Source organism: Pseudonaja textilis, chromosome 3 (assembly GCF_049901715.1).
Source record: "Pseudonaja textilis isolate UNSWEBS1 chromosome 3, rPseTex1.2, whole genome shotgun sequence".
NCBI lineage: Eukaryota > Metazoa > Chordata > Lepidosauria > Squamata > Elapidae > Pseudonaja > Pseudonaja textilis.
Genome location: NC_141992.1, coordinates 9,207,134 through 9,231,615, shown reverse-complemented (window position 1 = coordinate 9,231,615; position 24,482 = coordinate 9,207,134). Strand labels below are relative to the sequence as shown.

General features: G+C 39.0%; 1 protein-coding gene across 7 annotated transcripts in view; it reads right to left on the bottom strand.

Moving 5' to 3' along the window:
- The window catches only part of DIDO1 (death inducer-obliterator 1), an 82,241-nt gene that overhangs the window by 13,969 nt on the left and 43,790 nt on the right, over positions 1–24,482 (bottom strand). For all 7 annotated transcript variants that reach the window (XM_087928902.1, XM_026697375.2, XM_026697378.2 and 4 more), the window contains 7 exons: positions 24,231–24,456; positions 5,566–6,052; positions 4,329–4,488; positions 3,677–3,793; positions 2,351–2,458; positions 1,422–1,557; positions 757–1,303 (listed from right to left, as the gene is read on the bottom strand). In XM_087928902.1, coding sequence (XP_087785028.1) covers positions 757–1,303; positions 1,422–1,557; positions 2,351–2,458; positions 3,677–3,793; positions 4,329–4,488; positions 5,566–6,052; positions 24,231–24,456 — 1,781 coding nt within the window. The remainder of the gene's footprint in view (positions 1–756; positions 1,304–1,421; positions 1,558–2,350; positions 2,459–3,676; positions 3,794–4,328; positions 4,489–5,565; positions 6,053–24,230; positions 24,457–24,482) is intronic.

Genomic DNA, 24,482 nt, shown 5'->3' with positions numbered 1-24,482 from the left:
GCTGTCTGAAGAAGTGTGAACTTCAGCTCCTGGAATTCTGGGAGCTGAACTCTGCTTTTCTTTTTGAGTGGCCAAGGTTAAGAAACACTGTTTTATGCTAACAACGCATCAGAATTCAGTTGCAAGTTACTCAGCACTAAATCCAGCTTTCCACAATTCGCTGGTTCACATAGATTGCTTGTCTACCAAAGAAAGTATTTTGGATATGACAGGAGATGGACACATATGATCCTTTGGGCTGGGGGCAACACTTATATGCTTGTTCTACAGTCCCTTAATTATTTTGCATAGATATCCAATCTAGAAGAAATTCCCTGACAGTAAGAACAATTAATCAATGGAATAGCTTGCCTCTGGAAGCTGTGAGGCTCCATCCCTGGAGGAGACTGGACAACCATTTGTCCAGAATGGTATAGGGTCTCCTGCTTGACTAGAAGACCTCCAAGGTCCCATCCAACCCTATTATTCTATGTGTTGAATAATTTAGTTTAAAGTCTTTTAGACCTCTTCTGATATTTGATCACTTGCATTGGCATTCTGGTTAGACCAGTTTTAATATGTCTACATATGTAGGCAGATGATAGATAGATAGATAGATAGATAGATAGATAGATAGATAGATAGATAGATAGATAGATAGACAGACAGACAGATAGATAGATAGAGAGATAGAGAGATAGGCAGGCAGGCAGGCAAACATGCCAACCCTTTGTGTTATAGGCTAGGATCATCCCCTAATTCCAGGACATAGCATACCTGACATTTAAAGATGATGGGCCTCCCAGGTATCTTGGATCTGATGAAGACGGTTTTGTTAAAATGGACTTTGGAGCTGATAAAACAGGTCTTAATATTTCTGGCTTGCTCTCTGCTGCAGAACCTTTGTCAGGAGCAGAAGCGGGGTGCAACGGAGAAATCCCAGCAGAAACAGAAGCTGCAGAGTTGCTCACAGCTGTCCGTGGATCTTTGCCAGAAACAGTCACTGTCGTGATGACCCCGGTGGTGTAGGATGTGGCATAGGTTGAGTTCTCCATGGGTAGAGAAGATTCTGAGTTGCTTTGCACTTGGGATAAAGGAATGTAAGTTCTTTCCAAGCTTGGCTGAGCAGCTACTGTCTCAGTCACAGGTTCAGCAATGGCTTCTGAGACGCTCTCCAGATCTTCTCCTTTTACCACCTCCATGTCATCTGCTGGGGTTGAGCTTTCCAGTTTAGACTTAGTTTCTGCCTTTGGTTCTGCCTTCTTAGCAGCTGATGATTTGGGTTTTTTTGAAGTCGCTTCTTCATCAAAGGCAGAAATCTGACCTGCATTGTAATCAAAATGAACATGTTATCATTGCCAGCAGGATTTGGGGCTACAACATATGGCTTCGTGAACACGGGGCAGAGGATGAATGAGCAGCATCATAATCCTTATACCCACCTGTACAAATTTTGCAGTTCAGATCAAAAAGATGGGCCCGATGCTGACTTGTGGTGTCCTGCAACATACTGCTGAAAACATCCAAAACAGGAGTACTGCTCTTCTCAGGTGCTGCGCGATCTGATTCTTGCTGCTCCTAACAATATACAGAATATACAGAGGTTTTGTTTGTTTTATTCACCTCCGCCATGTAGATTGGGGGGTCTCCAACCTTGGCAACTTTACAACTTGTGAACTTCAACTCCCAGATGTAGGCAAACAAAATAATTATTGAAGAACAGAACTTTAAAAAAAAAACACAGCCATCCTTATCACTAAGAAGCAGAAAGGGCAGTAGGCATCTACCCATAACTTAAGGATAATCCTCAGTTTTGTTGAATTCTTTTCTGGAGTCCTTAAACAGAGATAAAATGAACATTCTTGGTGAATTTAAAGTATAATATTTTAGTGTCTTCTGTTGATAAATGCCCAAATCAGAAATAGCAGGCCATGGCTTTCATTATAAAATTGCAACCCACAGTAAGTCTTGTAAATTCCACTTCTGTCTCTTTTTCTGATATTAAGAGACACTGCAAGATTTGGAAACATGCTTATGGGATGATTCTCAGTCATCCAGATCATGGTTGTCCCAAAAGTGCTTTTTTTCTTTTCTGTTTTCCTTTTTTTTCAAAAGGCAACTGGACTTTGCTTTTCCTTGAAGACATTTAACTTATGTTTTTTTTTTAAAAAAAAATTGCCTGGCATTTCTCCTTTTTAAATTAAGAGCTATCTTTTCAAAGAATCACTGTCAAACTGGTGGCCAACAGAAGGGCTAGATTTCCAGTTTCATAATTTCTTGCTGCCTGGAGGTTATAGAGCTGAAATCCATCTGAGAAGAGCAAACTGGGGGAATGCTACTGAACACAGAATGCATAAAATCAAGTACTCACATCAGAATCAGACACTGGTGGAGAATCTTCCATGTTAACATCTGGGATAGGTTCTTGTTTCACGGCCATTTTTTTATTTTCAAAGGTTTTACGCCTAGCTGCCATTATCTATTGAAGGGGAGGGGAAAAGAGTATTTGGTTAGTTTTTAATCAGTACTCTAAACTTTCTACATTTGGAACTACCATCCCCAACATTTCAGGTTGGCGTGCATGCTGTAGTCTCAATATCATTTATGTTTGACCTACCTCCCGTGGTTTCTGTCTGGTGAGGATTGACACCCTCAAACCAAAGCAAGGCCGTCCACTGAGCATTTCCCCTCTGGAATGAGATACCCCTCTGAGTTCTGGGTGGATTTCTCCCAGTGCCATTCTGGAGCACTTTAAAACGACCTGGTTCTACTCCCAAACCTTGCATTAGGCTAGTTGTTCCGAAGGTGCTTCTTTCAAGAGGAAACTGGACTTTCTTGTTTTTCTTTGAAGATATTTCGCTTCTTATCTAAGAAGCTTCTTCAGCTCTTGAAAAAAGCATCTTTGGGAAAACCATGACCTGAGTGACTAAGAAGCTCCACAGACATTAGGCTAGTTGGAATCCCTTATGTGGTGTATGTATAGTGCTGTTGATTGGATTTGCTCATACAATCTGGATTGTACATTGCTGTTTGTTTTTAATTTGTGAGCCGCCCGGATTAAGCTGGAGTCAGATCGTGTCAACATCAAATAAAATAATAAATATAACAATAATAATCAAAAAGCATCAGGCTGGGAATGACTGTACAAACTGTAACAGTTACAAAATCCACTGTGATTGTTACTTTGTTAAACAAGAACAACACCCTAAAATAGGTAATTCTTGGTTTATGGCTACAATTGTGCCTGGATTGATGGTCATAAGTCATGCTGTTCAGCATGTGACCAACTTGATTTTAAAAGTTTTTTGCAGCAATTGTTAACCAAATCAGCATGGTTCTTAAAGTGAAGCCACTGTCCACAAGGGGAGGTTGTGGTTATGTGAAATTGAAAATAAACATTGTTTTCCGGCAAAAAATATTGTAAATTGTGGTTATGTGACTGAGGGACATTTCAAACAATGTAAATACAGACCAGTTGCCCATTACCTAAAAATGTGATCACGGCATCCATTGTAACTTCAAAATTGGGTCATAAATACCTTTGGGAGGGTCTGTCTTAACTTTGAACAATTGCTAAGTGACCATTTGTAAGTCAAGTACTACCCGTAGATTCTTATTAATCATGTCCCCTAACCATCATTAATACAAAAAGCATCACAATTTTTACTTAATATATGGAAAACAAATTATTTCGTACTGATTTGGTTGGTCTTTCTTTCCATGACGATAGTTCTTTAGATAAGAGTTCTTCAGGCTTCATTCTTACAAACTTTGATAAAGGAATATCTTCTCGAAGAACACGGTGGAAAAGACCCTAGAGATTGTATTACAGTAATAAGAAAACACAGACTTCTAGATAAATATTATCCAATTTAAGTCGTCCAAATGTAGATTGATTGTTAAAAAATATAGTATTGATCAATTCGATGATGTTATATATGGTGAATTACCTTTGTGCTTTTATGAAAAATCTTGTATTTAACTTTATGTGCATTAAAATGTTAAATATTGGATTTCAACATAAAAAATAACTCAATTAAGGATAATTAGGTTTGATTAGCAGTCTATTATCCCTAAAGTCATTAATCACTCTTTAAAGTTATCCTCATTGAGGCTGAATATTTCATCCAGAAGCTGAAAAATATTTCAGATTAGTAAATATTTTTGTTTGCAGTGAATCTACAATACTAACCCAGTTTATCATTTGTTCAAAGCCTAATACGCTGAGTGAGGTAGGGATGTATTGTATATTCCAGAGCAATATACAATAATGTATATTAATTACTCAATTAGAGTTGAAAATAAAAGCAGTTAAAAACAATTTCTCTTTCATTTCAATAGAAACTAACCTGATTTTTGGGGTCCTTAAGATTGAACATAATACTGCGATATTTACTCTTGTATCGATTATCTGTGGCCTGGAATAAATTGAACATCTCCTTTTCGATATTCAGTGCAATCTTTCCCACTTCGTTTTCTGTCATGACCAAGTCATCACTGTCATTTACTCTGGGGGGGGGGGGGGAGAGAAACAAAGACAATACCATTAGTTTAATTCTAAAGCCAGCAAGGGTCTGTGCAACCTTTGTAATTAGTCTCATTAGCAGAACTCCAATAGAAGAGAATATCTGTAGTTCAGGGTTCAACTGCGGAGTTCTTGATGCTCTCTCAACTTGTTTACTTGCAAATAGCAATAGCAGACTTATATACCGCTTTCCAGTGCTTTCCAGCCCTAAGTGGTTTACAGAGTCAGCCTATTACCCACCTTGGAAGGATGGAAGGCTGAGTCAACTTTGAGCCTGGTGAAATTTGAACTGCCAAATTGCAGGCAGCCAGCAGTCAGCCAAATTAGCCTGCAGTACTGCACTTTAACCACAGTACAACTGTACTGCTGGAAAGGATGGGCTGTAATCTATTTCTTTCCTAGGTTTTTCATTGTCTTTGAATGGTGTATAAATGTAGTTTTATCTCTTATGTGTTTATCAGTGGCTGATGTCTGGATGCTAAGCTTCTATTTATGGATTTGGCTTGCTAAAAAAACAAGCAACCAAGCAACAAGGTTAGAGAGCACCAAGAACTGGAGAAAACATGGAATTAAAGAGAGAAATGGCCCTTTTCTGATTGGGATTTCCAACCTTCATCACTGGCACATTTCAAAATCAGTTAAAACAGCATTTCTCAGTTGGCAGCTTGAAGATATGTGGACTTCAATCTTTAAGCTGCCACCATTGAGAAACACTTGATTTAAAAGTAAAGTTGTAAACTTATAAATGTATACATCTCTGTAAATTTATACTTGATGAAAGTGCTGCTAATAACATAGGACAATTTAGAGTAGCTAAGTATCAACCAAATCGCCTTTCCTTTCTGTAGAATGTTCTGAAATAAAAACCCTTAAATGAACCTTTAAAGTATTTCCTTCACAACAGGAGCCCATCAATGAGCATACTACTAATGGAATTTGTAAACCTAACTTGAAAGTTAATTTTGCAAAAAAAAGGAAATCGTAATAAATGAGAATCACACATTAGGCTTTTAAGGTGCCATTACCTCAGGGAGGGTGGTGTGTATATACAGTGTTCCTACCTTTTCCACAAAATTTCTTTAAGAGACCTCCGTATGTTTTGTCGAATCTGGGAATTAGGCTGTGACAGGCTGGCGTTTGCAGGTAGCTTGGCTTGCGGAGGCAAGGGGGTGGTTGAAGAAGCACTGGAAGACATCACAGGTTTCTTAAGGCCTGCCACTGTGCTAGAGGTGGGGATTGGTTTTTTAGGTATGGGATGGGCTCCATAGGAGGACAAAGGTGGCCTTGAGGACGAAAGGCCACTTGAAGCAGGAGAACCTGTAGCAAGCGGAGACTTCTTAGGTATGACCCCTTTAAAGCCTGCCACTGAATGTTTCACTGGGGTCTTCATAAGGGAAGTACTGGCAAATGGTGAGGGCTTCTTCAGGGCCACACTTCTTGTTTGGGAAGAAATGTGTTTCTCAACCACCAATGTTGGTCCAACAGTTTTCTTCAATGTCATAGAAGACTCTTCTGGTTTATCCTCAACCTTCCGCTCTTCTTTATGTGCTGTTAACATCAAAAAATGCTAGCTCAATTATAGCAATTAGTAATTTATTAAACTTCGATGCTGCCCGACACTCAAACTACTATGCATTAAGTAGCAGGAGGATTTCATGACAGAAATGATTCCGTAAATTTGAGGAAAGGTTTAAATTGATTTTTGTTAAGAGAAGGAGACTTCATTAAATCAATGATAAAAAGTTTGACTTTTCCCGATTGTACAGGTAGGTCTTAAATTACAGCCACAAGTGACCCCAACATTTCCACTGATAAGCAAGGCAGTTGTAAAAATGAATTTTGCCCCATTTTACAACCTTTTTGCCACAGTTGTTAAGCGATTCACTGCAGTTGTTAAGTGAATCTAACTTCCCTCTTTGATTTTGCTCGTTGGGAGCCAGTTGGGAAAGTCACAAATGGTGATCACATGATTCCAAGACAGTGCCTGTTGCCAAGCCCCCAAATTTTGATCATGTGACCACGGGGATGCTACATTGGTCATAAGTGTGAAAAACAGTCATAAGTCACTTTTTTTCTGTTCTGTTATACCGTCACTAAAGGAACGGTTGTAGGGCGAGAACTACCTTTACTGAACAAAAGAAATGTTCTACATGAAAGGAACAATAAATGGAACTATTGGGCGCAGAACAACAGGTCACCAACTGTACTATTATATGTTGGGTTTTTTAAAAAAACAGTTATTTTTCATTTGCAAATAGATTGGAAAGCAAAATGTGACAATATCTGGCTGTTTAGCTCACATGCATTTCAGGGAAAAGGAAGAAAACTTAGATCTATTAGGCTGTAAAGGGATCTTCAATACATAGAGGTTGACTTCATGGTACAATGGATTATGACCCACATCATGTATCAGTCAGAAAGGGAATAATTTTATAGCAAGACCACATTAAAAGAGACAAAATACAATCACAAATATTTTCATTTTAGCATAAAAGAGGCTCCATCTTCAAAGATTGCACACATAGTTTGATATTAAGACTTCAAATTCAAAGGAAGTTGTTAAACAAATAACCTTATATTCCCCCAGGCCTTCTTTCCTTTCCTTTCCATAGTTAAAAAAAAAGTTTAATTTCTTTTTACATGGCCATCATAATCCAGACATGCAGGCCGATCTCAGAGGGAATAAAACATAGACCCTCTCAATTGTCTAAGTAATTGAAATGCTTAAACAATCACCTTGAAATAATTAAAGATTAATTTTACTATCATAATAGAAAACTTGCAAGGACATGGCAAATTACAAGTACCATCAATTGCTCACGATCAGCTGAAGAAAGGGAAAGACAGTACGCCATTAAGGACAGACTATTACGTTGACTGTTTATATGTGATCCCTGTAGAACCCCACTGCATGAAAAAGCAGCTGTATTCCCAGCTCACTGGAAGATTTACAATCATGCGCAGCCCACAATACGCATTACAGAATGATTAAAAATGCAGAAATCTGATGGACTAATTGCTTGAATGAGAGATGGAATACATACATAACTTTAACTTTACTATTATAAAAGCTGACCAAGATCCAAGGTAGAACAAACCATGCATCATTTGTCGAGCTGACAAGGTCGATAGGAGATAAGCTCATGATGCTATTAATTTGCACAACTAGGTATTCAAAATCTGTTTCAATCCAAAGATACTCATATTAGGGCAATTCACTTTATTTTATATTTTCCATAAACTATGTTTGCTTTATAAGGCACGACTGAGCCTGTACAAAATTAGAAAACTGCTTTCCTACCTTCATTGACAAAAGATTCCTGACCAAACTAATGTGAAATTAGTTTTGATTATCTGTGTTAAGTCTTCTTGAAAATTCTTTAAAGTGTTAACTCTTTAAGTTCCATTAACCAACAGAAAATTTATAAAATAACAGTCGAGTATGGCAAGACAATTACAAAAATCCCTCAATGGATAAACTGCATGTTCATGTTCTTATCTGATACAAGAGTGTAACTTTAGATCAGGGGTCTTCAAACTTGACAGCTTTAAGACTTGTGGACTTCAACTCCTGGAATTCCTCCTTAGGAATTCTGGGAGTTGAAGTCCACAAGTCTTAAACTTACCAAGTTTGAACATCCTTGCTTTAGATAAGTCTTTTGCAATGAATCCATTATAGTCACAAGATCTCTTGTCTACTTCAAAGTATTTGTTGTCAGTGACTTGGGGGAGGGGGGGGACTTCATACAGATACTTTAAAAAAAATTAAAAAAAAGATCCTAGCTTGGTTTTTTGAGCAGTTGTTTATTCATGCTACAATTCAACAAAGAGGCAACTGAAAATCTTAAAGTTTTCTCCAGATTTGAAAATATTGTGCTATGTAGGATCAAGCAATCCCATTCCAATAAATGCATTTGATTTTTTCATATTTCATTCTTTGTATGTGACTGAATGGGGTTAATAAGAAAAAAATAATAAACTTAGAAAAGCAATTAAAACCACTAAATTTGAAAAGGTCTGGATGAGGAGGATGAAAACAAAGAATGGGACCAAATTCATTCAGTGTTGGGAGCAACAAGGAAGGCTCAAACTTTTCGGGATTCACAAACCTGGTTTGCAATTTCTATAATCTGATTAAAATAGGCTGTTTCACAGATTGATCTCCATTTGGAAAATAATTATGAATGGTCTGTAGTTTCATAATTTATCAATAATTTATCAATTGTATTTCTTAGCTATATCGGTTTTCAAGTAGATATATACAGTACTTATTGACTGTGCAATCATTTTCATAACATGCTAGCACATAAATGCTTTTAATAATGGTTTGAGTTTACTACGCAAAAGGATACCCAGTCCTTTTTCCATTCACACCGCCAAGCCCGAAACACTGGGACTTCAGTTCAAAGCCGTTCATATAAAATCCTCCTTACAAAAACACTACTACTTTGCCAAATATAAATGTCCAGGGAGTTATTTTCATCTAGATTATACTACATAAGACCCTGACTCAGAAAAAAAATGTCATCAGCTCTTAGATCTCTTTGGAATAGAAATTAGTTAAGCATGTTGAAATTGCCGCATTTATATACAATGTACTTCTGCCCTACACATATCTTACTGCTCCACCCAAACGCCACCAAAATGAATGAAAGTTTATGATAGTTACCTCTCCAGGAAACCATTGTTAGTAGAAATCAAAGATGGTACAGCTATGGACTAATATATTAATTGAAATAATCATTCTCAACCAGCATTAGTATTTCAGGCACGCATTTTTAACTCCAGGAAAAATGCTAGAATTGATGTAGCATGCTATGCCTTGGCTGTTGTGGTCTACTAGACTTAAAGGTGAACATTCTCATTAATGAATGTTCACCCATGTCAAATCATCTGTGCGTGGACTTACAAATCTTTATAAGCCACTGGGCAACTGTTTTTAATTGAATGAGGTACAAGTGTTGTGTCATGAATTAACTGGTTCATGGATAATAAAACATGTCCAAACCATGCTTACTATTAATAAATATGCGTAGTCATGATGGGCAAACAGGACACTGAAGTTGTACTCCCGAAAATTATCGAACACTTGTTTTCCAACTGCCAAATTCATCCTGGTTTATTTTTATAGCCAGCTGCCAGTTATTGTTGCTTGTCTTTTCCTTTCCCTAACACAATGCACAAGCTTTCATGGTATGGTTTGGAATTGGGTGATGCACCAGCCATATATGCCCAGCTGTTTCTGATATTTTGTGAGGCATAAACAAAGCCCTGTAATGCAAATTAAGATGTTCATTCCTTTGTGCTAATTCTCCTGGCAAATATAAAACACAAATAAGCCACAAAGTCATGAATCTGCATTGTATCATGCCAGTTTCCATGGCTTAAGAATCAAGATAGGGTGGAGCGTATGGTTTTCCCCCTCACTTTTAATTGCAGGTATGTAAGTTCGAATGTCAAACTTTTGTATTGCCTTCATATAGATAAAGGCTTGCCTATGCAAGCCAACTTCACCCAGCTGCGTTATCAGTTGAAATTTCATTCTGAAATTTTGCTGGCCACTCTTAGGCATGCCTAACTGCCAGCTTCTCCAGGTCCCTGACACTTCAAAGTTATCTCCAGTATAGATAGCAATAGCACTTAGACTTATATACCGCTTTACAGTCCCCTCTAAGCAAGTTTACAGAATCAGCCTATTGCCCCCAACAATCTGGGTCCTCATTTTACCCACTTCAGAAGGATGGAAGGCTGAGTCAACCTTGAGCCTGGTGAGATTTCAACTGCCAAAATTGCAGGCAGCCAGCAGGTAGCGAAAGTAGCCTGCAGTACTGCACTCTAACCACTGTGGCTCAGCAGCTCTTTCCAGTCTTTAATGGAAACAATGATTTGGGCATACTGCATGGTAGTGATCACCAATGGTTAAACATGAAATCTTCTCTCCCTTGATGCATCTCAGCCACTTCACAGCATTGTGGATGTGGCTGAGATGTGATGGGTTCACTCCATTCTGCTACAGAATAGCATCAGTCCTGCTTAGTCAGCCAAGAGGATCACCTTGCAATTCTACTGAAGCCCCCCAGGTTCAGCTTGGCGAGAGATCCCATGAGCACTCTGGTGACTGCCTCCCATCAGGAAATCTGTCAGGACAGCGATTCAAGAAAAACCAGGCACTATAAATCCAGTTCTGATTACCAAAGTTCACTGGTAAATTACAGTATGTATTGGAGTGGTTTCATTTTAGCATTTTTTATACTCCCTTTTTTGTTTTGAAGAATACAGGGTCAAGATGCTAATTATTGTAGCTTGCAGTACTGGCACTTTACATACATGGAATAATTTAAAAAGTTTAAGCTCACTTAGCATTTTTACTTTATATGTAGCAGCAAATTATTTTAGTTCTTTACCCTTTGTTTCTGATGATCAGAGTTGCAGAACACCTTTGAGTGTGCTTTACCAAGTACCAAGCCCTGGAAAAGCTTTCCAAAGTGGCTATGCCACCAATGAAACACAACCCTTTATTTTCTGAGAAAGTCTGCCCAAAGATTGTCATACTGGGGACATTTCTAGCACCCAGGCTGTGTTTAGCATCTATTCTTTACTTGGATGTTTAAATAATAATTTAAAAAAAAACCCTGACATTGCACTGACAATACATACCTGACTAAACCATTAAAATTGTGAAGTTGGTGGATTTTGGTTCTTTTTATTTCTCAATGAAAACCCAGTTGTTGCTAATTAGTTGAGGCTACTTATAAAACAATAATAGGGACATCATATGAGAGATACAGTGCAAGTCATTTTACATTTTTGCCTTACTCTAAATACACTGATCAAAGGGATTCATGTTTTGGCTTCTTTAAAATCTAGTTTTAAAACAGGCAGGAGTGGCACCCAGAACTTGCATTGGCCCCTTCTTAGCAGTTGCCAGAATTGTCCTTGGGAATTACTCTTTCTCCTTCCTAACCCTGGCAGTCAACATCAGTTGCTTTCATTCATTCAGCAGAAACTTTCCATTGTTCCGTTGCTGCCCCTATAAATACGAACCCAGATTCCAATCAGCATATAGGATAAATTCCAAGAACTCTGTGGAGCATTATGCGCAAGAAAGTTGGAAGGTGGTTTCCTTTGAAATTCCTCAAAATACATGTACCGCATGTATTAAAGTTTGAGGCTGAAATCGCCAGATACAAAAGTATTGCAACTAAGCAGGTGTGAACCTGCAGAGTCCCTCGTGTGACAAATGCTGTTTGGGCAAGAATGCTTTAAGAATAACAAGGAACTTTAAGGTAAATAAAAGCATGCGATGTCGGGAGGGAAGATCCCAATCTTAACGGGAGAGGGATCTCAGCAGGAGGAATGAAATTCGGTGAGGATTGACCCCTCCCGTGGGCTCATCTTGATGGTTCTGCTGCTGCTCATCGTTCTACACCACCCAAAGGAGAGGCGACCTCTCAGAAACAATGGTGCTAGGGCAAGGATCCCCCTTCCTCCCCCTCAGGAATTCAGATCGGAGGTCAACATCTTGTAAATAACAGCAGGCCAGGAGGAAAAAAAAAAAAAGAGCCAGGCAACAGTATTCATATGCAAACCCCTCATCCCGTTTCCAAAAAAAAAAAAAAAAAAACTTCCCATCCAGGAGCAGATTAGATCTCAAATTGCATCCAAGCCTTTGTGTGTGTGTATGTGTGTGTGTGTGTGTGCTTCCATTTCAGGAAATGGGGATCAGCTCTTGAAAGACCAGCTGAATAGCAGAGTTGTAGCCCAGAGGTGAGCACAAGCAGCAGCTGCAGTCTTCAGCCTTGACCCAGCAATTGGGAAAAGGAAGCTGAGGCTCGAAGGTGGATGTATAGAGATACAGCTCACGAAGAAGTCCAATGGTGATTGTACCTCCCAAGGGTCAAGAAGATGCCACAGGCGGGTAGCTGACTAAGACTAGCACAAGGGAAAACTTCAACCAGGATAAATGAACGTGATTGTTTCAATTCAGACCAATCTATCCAAGCAACAAAAAAAGTGGGGCAAGACAAGTTAAAGCTACTTGGCAATCTGGCATTTGAACCAATAATAAATTATGAAAGTGGTGACATTTACGACATTTACAGTTGCTAGGAATAAAACAAAGGGCCATTCCCCTCCACCCGCTAAGAATAAACGACAGAGTGGGTGGTCAACTTTCAGAGATGGCTTTTTTAAAAAAATGCTTTTCTCTTTAAGGAGAAACAGCAGCTAGGGAACTTGTATTGAATCTTTCAGGGATCCAAGAGAGGGAGGGATAGCATCCATTTGCCTGCCGAGAGGAATTCCATTTTGGAAGGAACTCTTGAAGCAAAATCTCAATTCTTCACATTTGAAAGATGTTTGAAAGCCACAGTGCAATCTTTTCAAGGGCTCTTCCAAAGTCTTGTAAAAAGGAGAGTCACACTGCATTGACTGAAAGAAATGAGGTTGCATGGACTCTCATTCAAGCTCAGGGCTTCAGAAGTCCAGGCATGGATGGTAGTGGCTAGCATTTTAGAGGCAAACATGCTACAAATCCAAAGAATAAAAGAACGTCACTCTTATAGTAAGCTGGTATTTAATTAACACCGGAAGGGGGGGGGTTGGCTAACAGCCAAGGTTTTCTCCAAACATCTGCCAAACGTCTTTGGCCAGCAACGACAGAAAATGTGTTGTTCATTTATGGCATCCAATGCAGAAAGTCTTGTCAGTTGCATTTCAAGATGAGTGAAAATTAACTGAGTAGATTTTAAAAAGAGATAAAAGAAACCTTTCCATCACTAACATTTAGTGGAGATGATTCCTTTAGCTCTGAAAGGCATAGCTGCATCTCTCTCTGCAGACAGAACATGGAAAGGCATTGGCTGTGAAGGGCAATTTTGAATGTGACAGCAGGGAAAGGGGAACTAAAATTATTTAACTGTTAAGGATTGTAACACTAACGCTAATATGAATCTAGTTTTGCTCTTGGCCCTGTCTCACCCTCCCAGCGTGTTTGAATAAGTCCCAGACTAAGGCCCAGGGGCCCTCCCCGAGTCTGGACTGAGGGGGAGGAGGGCTGGCTTCATCTGGATTGCAGCCGATGAGAATCACTGTTTTTCTGACATTCCTTGCAGGAAGCAGGCCACAGCTGCCCCAAGACCAGGGTTTGCACATTCAGGAAAGGAACAATGCAAAGGAATAAACTGGAAACTGGTAGCTGTGTTCATCTTGCTGTTTGTCAATGCCAGGGACGATTAGGAACCAATGAACTGCAACAGCCTTGCCTCTTTCTGCACTCTCATGCCCTTTCTCTGGGAGTTTGGAAGTTTTGTTATTACTGCTTTGGATTAACCAGTTTGCCGTGTTATCCACTTTCTAACTACGGTTACAGCTCTGAAGGCCTAGGTAAGACTCCCCAAAACTCACCCTTTTGTTTTCCTGCTCTTTGGCAAAAGACAAAGCAAGCTAAAACCGCCATCCCAACTTTTAAAAAAGCAGGTAGTGTATTTTGAACTATTCACCGTAGGAAAACTTAAATCACACTTCTGCATTTATGCCATAGGAAAATTGTGGTGAATTGAAGCAGCTGCTGCACAAAATTGAAAATTCGAGGGGGTTGGAGAGAAAGGAAATGTGATTCCACAATAACCCAAGTCATACTAAGTCACTATTACTACTTGTCTTTTCAAATGTAAATTGATACCATAAAATTTAAAGTATACAGGCCAAAGGGGCCTAAATGTTTCTTGGCTAACATCCTGAAACTGAAATCTGCCCTTTGATGGAAAGTGTAGCGAGTTTCAATTTTTATAAAAATGAGCGCTTTCAAAATCTACTAGATGATGCCACTGTTATGCTACCCAGAATCTAAAGTATTTGGGCTCCCTGCGTCCCCTCCCTCAGTCAAAATTTAGTTCTTGGAGCCTTTGCTCTTAGCTTTTCTCTGAAAGGAAAGCTGCAGATTTGCTTCTGGCATTTACTATTGGTAAATCCCATACACAGTGAGGATAAAGGGAGAGGTCTGGTCAACGTGAAAAGTTTTAAGTCTCTGAAGTGCAAAATGCAAAAGAGGTGGTTTATCCTTGGGTGGGACACAGGCAATCATGGTCAGTTCAGAGGCAAGCCATTTTCCACAGAAAAATTGAAGATCTGTACAAACTGACTAGTTAAAATGGAGCTGACAGAGCTCTCTAAATAAATTTCTCCGTAACATGATCATCTTAGCAGATCTGCTGAGCAGCAGACTTAGAAGAGTGCTGTAGCCAAACGTTCTTATGCTTAGAGCTAAATTCAATTTTTGATAACTATAAATGACATGCTTTTTCTTTGGAGATCACTTCAATTATCAGGTCTATAGCATTACTTGGGCTTCGCTTATAGTGAAACAGCCCTCTTAAACCCCATTAGATTGACCACACTGCTTATTTAAGCTGGGAGGAGGGGTGGAGTTGCCGTTTCAGCTGCCAGTCCATTCTTTTACAAGCATGCAATTGCATCCCTCTGAACAGCCTGACAAAACCCAAGCTATGAAGCTTTTCAACTTCAGAAAGCGTCCACCCCTTTCATGGGGATGTGTGGATTATGTTATAACTCTGGGGCACAATTAAGCTTCGGCAGATGGGAGATTTATTCATCCAGTTGCACTTTAGAGAAATATGCTCTTTCCCCAGCCAGAATAATTAGCACAAGAATTGTCATGTCCTAATTGACACACCGTGAAAGTGCCCCCAAAGCTGAGAATGATTTAGAAGAGGGGAGAGAGAGAGATCATCAACTTCAACTGACACTTCAGTTCTGGAACTTCCGATATTTGTTCATAATTCTCATTTTGTGACATCACCTTGTGCGATATTCCAGCCACAGAAAGAGGCTGGGTGGTCACCGTAGAGCTTAAAACCAAAAGGGACGGCAGACAGCCTACCACCAATTCAAAGCATCTTCTTGCCTGGCCCAGACAAGCTAATTGGCTTTAAGCGGCAAAGCAGGGCAAAACAATCCTATTCCGTGATTAATTCCACTCGGTATGGCTGCTACATTGAACTTGACAGTATGGAATGCTTGGAAAATATTTGAAGACCCAGTATTGACCTTTGAAGGGGAGATACCTTCCTTTTAACTTCCTTTCCTTCTTAATAAGCAGGCCCATGGATTTGCAGATTTTGGGGGATAGAGAGCGAGGTACGAATGCGGCAGCTCATTCTTAGGTTTGATTCCTTGCAATGAGATCCCTTTTCCTGAAGTGGCAAATCCGAATCCTAGAAGTTTCATCTCATCCCATGGACAGAAAACCATGGCTTCTTATTTACATGCTGAAGACATAGGAGTAACATGGTATCTCATGCTGAGGCAGATCTGCGCACAATCCATGGAGACAGTCCACAAGATGGTGAAGGATTAAAGGCCAGACCTGGTTTGTGGGTGGGTGTTACAACTGCTACCTCTGCATAAAATGGCTAATGATTGGTCTGTGACAACCTGAGGCAACAACTGAAGGTATTGTAACAAATTATGCCCATTTTGAGAAGTATAAAGGCAGCCTTTGTATCTAAGCTACATCCTATCCAAATCACTCCCAGATTTACTAAAGAAAAATTTCTTATATACTGTTTTAAGGCTGAGTTAATGTTAAAATTAAATGTTTTTGATTTTTTTTTTTTTACAAAGGGCAGAATCTGGGTACCACTCCCACAGTGAGTTACCTTAAGATTTTATCCCTCGGTGACGTGCTAAAATGCAGATGGTACTTCCTTATTGCTACAAATTGCTCCTAATTTTGTACCTTTTCCCATTTCAAAAAATTCGCACTTAAAACGCCTAACCTATCCAAGGTGAAGCATCATCGGGACAGCAGAGGTTAAGCATTTTGGGGCTTCACATGGAATTGTGATCATCTTATTTAAGCTTATATTTGAACATGGTTATATATATATATATATTTTGAAACAATAAAAAAACAAACTTCCAAATAAGTGCAGCAGACACTACTACCATTCTGAGAAAGGAAATCAAAATAGCTAGTTTGGGAGTGGATAAGCCACAGACTATTGTCAAAAACCATGCCTTATGAACCATACTACTTGGATTCACACGTTAGCTAAGCCACAGCAAGGAACTTTCAATTTACTGTACGGTGTGTGTAGCCTTAGTTTTTTGTTTCAGATGGAATCATGGCAACAAAACGAGGGGGGGAAAGTGTCTCATTGACAATGACGGCCATTAATCTACCACTATATAGGAATTGTTTGTACACAAGTTGGGCCTATTTGAATTCTGCCATTTTGTCCTCTTCAATAAAATATATATTAGCAGCAGACCTGGTGATATCTTATTGATCAGCACACCGAACTGCTTTGTTACAAGGGCTTTGTACATAATATGAAACCCAGCAACAACAAAAAGGTGAAATGAAAGGCGAGGACCAAGAGTATGGTAGGACAGACACTGCACTGGGAAAGTTCAATGAGATCCTACAATTCAGAACATCGAACCTTCCAAAGTAGTTCTGAAAGGAAACCACAAACAAAGGGATTTGGCAATATTGGAAAGAGGACTTGAGATTGCTTCTCATCTATTTTCAGGGGGTTTGGTTGTCAGCTTTACAAAGGGTGACTGAGATTTTGCACAACAATTGACTTATTAGGTTGGTTTCTGGGGAAAGATGTATGCTATTTATCCATCTGAAATGATCTGCAATGTTCTGGTGGCAAAATGGGCGGCAAATACATTTAATAAATAACATTCAATGTTCTAAGGATTTCCATAGTGGCTGGTTCATGGGAATCTCATGTAATATTTTTTAATCCCCAGGTATCCATTCTGTAAAGCTGGGAGTATATGGAGAAACCTGCAGCAGACTAAAACCTCTAGAGGCCTTATACCAATTCTGCTACATGCAAACAGCTCACAGTGCTGAGAATTCTGAATTCCGACCCAACTCTCCTGTCAAAAGTGAGCCAAGCCATCAGTTTTGGACTGTGCCATTATCTTCTGGGGAAGAAATACTGGAATGGTGGCTAAGCTAATGAACTACACACAGATGCACGCATAGCCCCCTTCAAGTGCCGATTCTGAACAGAATGCTCTTTTGCCATGCTGCTATGTTTTGAAGTTGAAATTTTCCTCTTTTGTTCTGGCCCCTAAGAGCATGAATGTGTTTAATTAAATGTGGTTAACAGTAGACTTCCCACAATTTTTTTTTATTTATGTACTGACAAGTTATAGAATTATAAAATTGTACTGTTCTAATTTAACACAGTATTTTTTGATGATCTGTACACACACGGAATGAAATAGATTCCTAGAGGAGTGAATAAACTTTGGGGACCAAGAGACTTTAAAACCCACCCAAAATGAGCAGCTTGAACTTTGGCCGAAGGGGTATTTTACTCACAACAGGAAGCCTGTTCCATGCACTTCTATTTACCTGAAAAACAACCTTAGTCAAACAAACAGTGTAGACGCTCTACAAATTTACTTACCAAACAGCTTTTCATACTGCACCTGCATGGGCACTGTATTAGAAGATGCACATCATACTGCAGAGCCCAATTCCTATATCAGCATACTTGAAAAGGATATCTCTTGCAAGCCTAACATTGAGTTTCTGCAGATGTCACTCACACCTGCAGATGTCAGAGGTTGGAGGAAGATACTGCTACGGTTTGTGCCTTTTAAGGTAGCACTTGACTATATCCACTCTCCAGCTCTGATCCAACTTGAAACATCTGTTTGAAACCCAAGTTATCAGGCACAATATTTGACAAGAGATTGGCAGATTCATGCCCATATCTCTTTATAAAAAGCACAATGAAAAAGATGTATGTAGGAGCATTTGCCTAGTTCCACACCACTCATGTTCATTCTTGATTCAGGTCAGCTTCGGTTGTTTTTGGTCTCTAGTTTGAACAAATAGAACCATTTGGTTGAATTGGGCAGCTACAAACATTAAAAACTTAAATAATGAATTAAATGTTTGCCATTACATACATTCAGGGTTGATTCCATGTTTCGGTATCAATGCATTGCTACTAAAAAAGGCATCAACTACTCTATACTTCACCCAAAGGGACTCAGCCTTCTCCCCCAACAGGGAGCTATAGAGAGGTGGATGCACTTGCCTATCAAATTAGATATAAGTTATTGCTTATACAATATGTCCACATTTCCTACAGCAGAAGTACCTGTTTTCATGTCAACTGGAAGAATGCAAGAACTTGCAATGACTTTTACCGAACGTATCATCAGTGCCTTACTAAACCGTAGGAAAGAAAGCCTGGTTTTCCAAATGAACCATTCAAGACCACACCAATTACAAAACACTCAATTGGTGCATCTTGGGCTGAAGGTGGCCTGGGGTAAAAGACTATATGGCTTCCTGGAGTATTCAAAACCTCAGTTGTTGGCCTGTGGGATAAGAATAAATCTACACACTTTTCTTTCCCGCCCACCCCCAGTGCAGATTTGTGTGTGATTCTGCAGCTGGTACACTCCATTCCCCAATATCTGGTGCAGCCCACCGCTTAAATCTTCTCAGGTAGGTCTTGAAGATGTTGCTCCATGGATGGCCTCTTCAGTTCCCATTTGCTGCTTCCAGGCACAAGAGAAGCCGCCACAGTAGTCTGGATCTGATTCCTGGTCTCTAATACTGGATATACGATACACCAGCATGGAGAACCCCTTTTACTTGGGGGGAAGGAAGAGGTGAAAGATTTCTAATGACTTATTCAGCCAGCTTAAGAAAATGATAAAAACAGAACATATTATATATAGTAATAACATTCAGCATTTGGCTATGAAAAGGCTGGGAAGGACAACACAAACCTCAAATAATTTGAGCATTCCTGAAAAATTTAATGGAACTTGTCCATTCCCTTTTTGTGCTCACGTGGCTTCATGTAGGTAAGACTTTAACCCTGATTCTTTTTAATTCCATAAAATACTCATTTTAGTTCCATAAAATACTGTGTTTTTAATTATTTATCAATCTTTGCCTGAAGCTTTGCATTCTGCCTGTAGTGCTCCAAATCACAGAATTCTTCCAAAATTAAGCTGTAAAGTCCAATCTTACAAATTTCAAGTGAGGAATTTGATGTCTCTGGAAAACAATGATTTGCTGTCCTTGAACATATGTGGTCAAGGTGCCTCATTACTGTTAAGATATAGGACTGTTTCCTCTAATCTGAATATTCAAGCTAAACATTGAGAACTTTCCTATCGATTAATTACTATAAATTCAAATTGTAAATGTATAAATAGAATTCTGATGTCACCACTGATTTTCTAGTGCAAATTAACAAAGGCAACTTAACTATTTCTAAACTATTTTCAGAAACAAAAATTAAGTTATTCTTAGGTTTTGATGCACAAAGCATATTACAGTTGTAGGTTCTTTTTTTGATGCTATTGTAACTTTCAACAGTCACTAAATGAACTGTTGTAAGTCAAGGACTATATGAATTGTATTCGTACCTAAATACGACGTAACTCAGAGCAACTGTAAGCATGTCCTAATGTAAGACACATTCAGTGCCTAGAGTATTCTCTGCCAGGTAATAATATCTTATTATCCTAAGTATTATCCTTACTATCCTATTTATTTCTCCATTTATAACATGACAGAGCCCTGGTGCTGCAGTGGATAGAATGATGTACTGCAGGCTGACTCTGCCCACTAGCAAGAGTTTGATCCTGACAAACTGTAGACTCAGTCTTCCATCCTCCTGAGGTTGGTAAAATGAGACCCCAAGATCGTTGGGGGCCATATGCCAACTCTGTAAACTACTTCAAGAGGGCTGTAAAGCACTATGAAGCTGTATATAAGGCTATTGCTATCTTATAACCCTCCATACAGGACATTTTGATATGCTAACTGTAACGGAGAGCAAGGTACTCTTTATCTCCTCAGAATTTTTTTGAAAAGCAAACCTGGTCCACTAACTCCAGCGCACAAGACCTTTTAGTATATGTATATTCCTCTGTATGCATGTGCATGTGTGTGTATGCACGCAAAGTGATGCTAAAAGGATCAGAATTTTACTGCTAGTTTCTCCAATGAAGACAATAGCATAATTTGCTCCTTTTGTTTAAAATAATTATTAATTTATCTTTTTCTCCCGTGAAGTGTTTATTTCCTACTCTTAATTGCATATCTGTTTTTACTTTATCTGGCTGCTCATAAATCCTTTCTAAACAACAGCTTTCAAATTATTTAAAAGCATTCACTGAAATCTTTCCTTTCCATACCTGTCCATCTTTTTTTTTTTTTAAACTCTAGGTCAGAGGTATCAAACTCAAGGCCCGGGGGCTGGATGCGGCCCGCAGGGTGCTTAGATCTGGCCTGCAGGGCCACCCTGTAAATAGTGAAGGACTGGCCCAAGGTGCCTCTACCAGTGAAAACGGAGCTCGGGAGGACCATGCCATGCCAGGGTTGCAGGAGGCCGTCACAGCCGGAAACGGAGCTCGGCAGCCTGTTTTCACTGGCAGAGTGCTCATGCCATCATAGGTGCCCCCCAACAAAGTGATGTCATGCTGGCCATGCCCACCCTGGTCACGCTCACCTCGGCCCCGAGATCAAACACAACCCTGATGCAGCCCTCCATGAAATCGAGTTTGACACCCTTGCTCTAGGTAGCTACTGATTCTTGATTCTATAATTGATTTTCTTTTTTCCCATTGTCTCAGAAAAAGAGGTATGAAATTAAATGTTCTGATCGTGGACAGCCAGAATCAAAGTAACGAGAACAGTGGAATGTAAGACATCTCCCCTCCCCAGTGGGTGGGCACAAGTCTTATCCTTGGGATGTATTGGCTGGATGTCCAATTAAAGCATATTACCACGTTATGATTTTGTCTATTATTTGGATTCTCAAAACCATCATTTTTGTGACATTTATCCCAAGGCCGTATCAAAGGCTAAGAAGCTATGCACTTTCAGAATGGCAGAACAAAACGCAGCACCTGAAATACTAATACAAAGTAAACCACAGATATCATTACAGCAGGGGCAAGTTGTGACTCATTGGCTTTGCTTTTATAGTACAGGTGTGCTAGTGTTTTGAAATTCCACTCCCTCATCCAATCGGCAAATTCATTTGTTTGACATAAATTCCAGAACTGTGGAATAGCTTGGCAGTTCATTTTAGATATAAGGAACTTATATCCAGTCTAATTTAAGTAAAGGACTCACTGCCTCTTGTATCTTTGTAAAGGATATTATGAGATGCCCTCTGACTAAATTAACCTCAAATAATAAATGTTATCCTAATTTCATAACTTTCTTAATGACTTGATATTAGGAAACCCTTTCAAGCTGAATTTAAGGTAGAATTTAGTGTTCCAGGCCTACTAACATGTTGATACACTATTGTGCTGAAACTATTCTGCCTCCTCTCCTGAGACCATTATTGACTTTCCTTGATCTACTAGGAAGAACAATACTTTATATGGTGCTTTTCCTCTCAAAAGCACTGTATATCACTTTATATAAGCACTAGGTGTTTTCTTGAAACCATTGACCAAAAATCTGGAATCATCAAACTGTGTGTAATTTTTTAGAATTAAACATTAGGTTGCCTGAGATTTAGATCAGCTAGATAATACATTTCTAAGACCTAACATATAATTATGATTAGTTTTTTCCACTCTCTCAAGGTAAAATAACAACAACCCTGAAATCCAGATATTATAGTGGAGATATTTCCAACAATCTGGGGACAGCTTAGGAATCAAGCAGACGACACACATTTTAAGGTATTTTAGACATTTGTGAACAGTAAACAGATACAAAAGCAACTGAAGCCAAGTAATTCTGTTATTCAAGTATGGTGACACAGCCTTAACACCAAATGCTGCAGAACACACCCTTTTCTATAATATTGATGTCTCTTTCAAAGGCTGAAAAGCGTATAAATACAATGACTGCTGTGTATGCTTAGGAGATCCAATCTTATTTCATTAGATGACGATCACCTAACTTCTGTATATGGTTAATTCTTACTGTACTTACTCTACATAATATTAACCATTAATTGCTATCTACAAATATTACATCACTCTCCTATACCAAGAGAAAGGAGTAACTTTTTCCTGGATAACCGCAATCACTGCAGGATAATGGAGTTGATTTAACGTATGAATTTATAGTTCATATCTGGAAGGGACATAAAGCACTTCAAGATAGCAATTAACTTACCTTCAAAGTCAAGCCAAAAACTCTTCTTAAGATGATGGAAGTTCTTCACTAAACATAAACTGAATTGAATGCATTCATTTCTGCGTCCATCAGCAACCGTAAAAACATGATCAAACTATAGATCTCCTTTTAACTTATAAGCGTTTTAGAAAAAGACTCCACTTATATGAAAAATTAAATTGTTAGTACCTGAACTGTCCAACAAGTAAACAGTTCTGAGAGTAGCCGTAAAGAAACCTATGTATGCTGAAAAACAAGTGCTACTTTCAGGCTGCTGCTGCTAACAAATTTACTAATATGCGTACAGAAATGACTAATTCCTTTTGGAAATGTTCAACTGGTCATCCAAATTAATGAAAAGACTGAGGAAACTCTTTGGGGTTGCACTGGAAGACCTCCAAGGTCCCTTCCAACTCTACAATTCTATGACACTCCTATAAAGAGTTTAAAAGAAGGGTTCAAGATTCACAAGCCTAAGGAACAAAAGATTTCTTCCATATATGATTATCAAGCAAGAACTGTAAACATGGAGGGCTACACCCCTCATGTGAAGGGGAACAGGAAGATGTTCTGGATGTTCTCCTCAAGCTTGGGAGCTCCACTCCTCCAGGGGGTTCATCAAAGTCATCTTCCAATGGTTATAAAGATGTAGCCAAACTCAGCCATCCGAGGTTTAAGGGTGGGGGGGGGAAATGAAGTCAATTCTTTTGCATGCCTGAAACCCTATCAAGGGTCACACTGACTCAAATAATACATCAGAAATGCAAAACGCAAAATTCAGACTATAACATGTTTAAACAGAAGGGTAAAAAGCTCCTAAAAGAGTGGTTTTACATTATCAAGCATCCATTTACTTACCTTCATAAGCTACCAAGATGTTAAAGATATTCTGTATACTTATCATACTTAATCATGAATTCTCAGTCTGCTTTCCTGTTTTGAAGAGAGCTTATACAGCACACAGCTTTTGTATTTTTTTAAAAAAGCCAAAAAAAAAAAAAAAGCAAAACAAAGGAAGCATCTGGATTTTACGCTGGGCTTCTGGAATCACTTCAGGAGATTCATTTTCTTGGTAGGAGTTTTGTCCCCAAAACTGATAAAAAGGTGTGTTTGTGTAAAGAGGTAAAATTAATGGTTCAAATCCCTTAAAAGCTTACAAATTCTGACATTTCTAAGTCAAAATGCAAAGGAATAACAAAGGGCCAATCTTAACAGTAGTTACAATTACACTATACATTACATAATAGTAATATTAATATTATAAATGGTTTTACCTACCTTCTGTTAAGTTTATAGCTACCCTTTATGGAGCAGATAAGAAAACTATGCTTACTTTTGCAGATTAAATTCCAATTATGTTCAACTAAACAAGAACACCCGAGTTGTTAATATGCATGAACCTTGAATTTTTTCCCCTGAGACATATGTGTCAATCTTTGAAGATAGAGCAAGGGAGCCATTAAAATCCCTTTCTGTTTTTTTGCCGGCCCCCAAATGGAAAATGTATTGATAGGAAGAATAAACGACTGCAGAAGAATATCCCTGGAAAATACATACATTTGAATAACAGTGCTGGTGAAATGGCAGGAGTCTGTTCTGGCTTTACTGCATTATAATTATGATCGCTGGCCCAGGATGGTGTGCTGCTCTCTGGGTTTGGCTCTTTACCAACTGTCTGAGCATTTGCTTCTGTCTTAATAGTGGCCACTGGCGTTTTCTTCACGATCATCTCTTTCTTCTCAGCAACTGGCCTCTTCTGCATGGACAAAGGTTTGGTACCTGCCTGTATAACCAGCAGAACCCTAATCA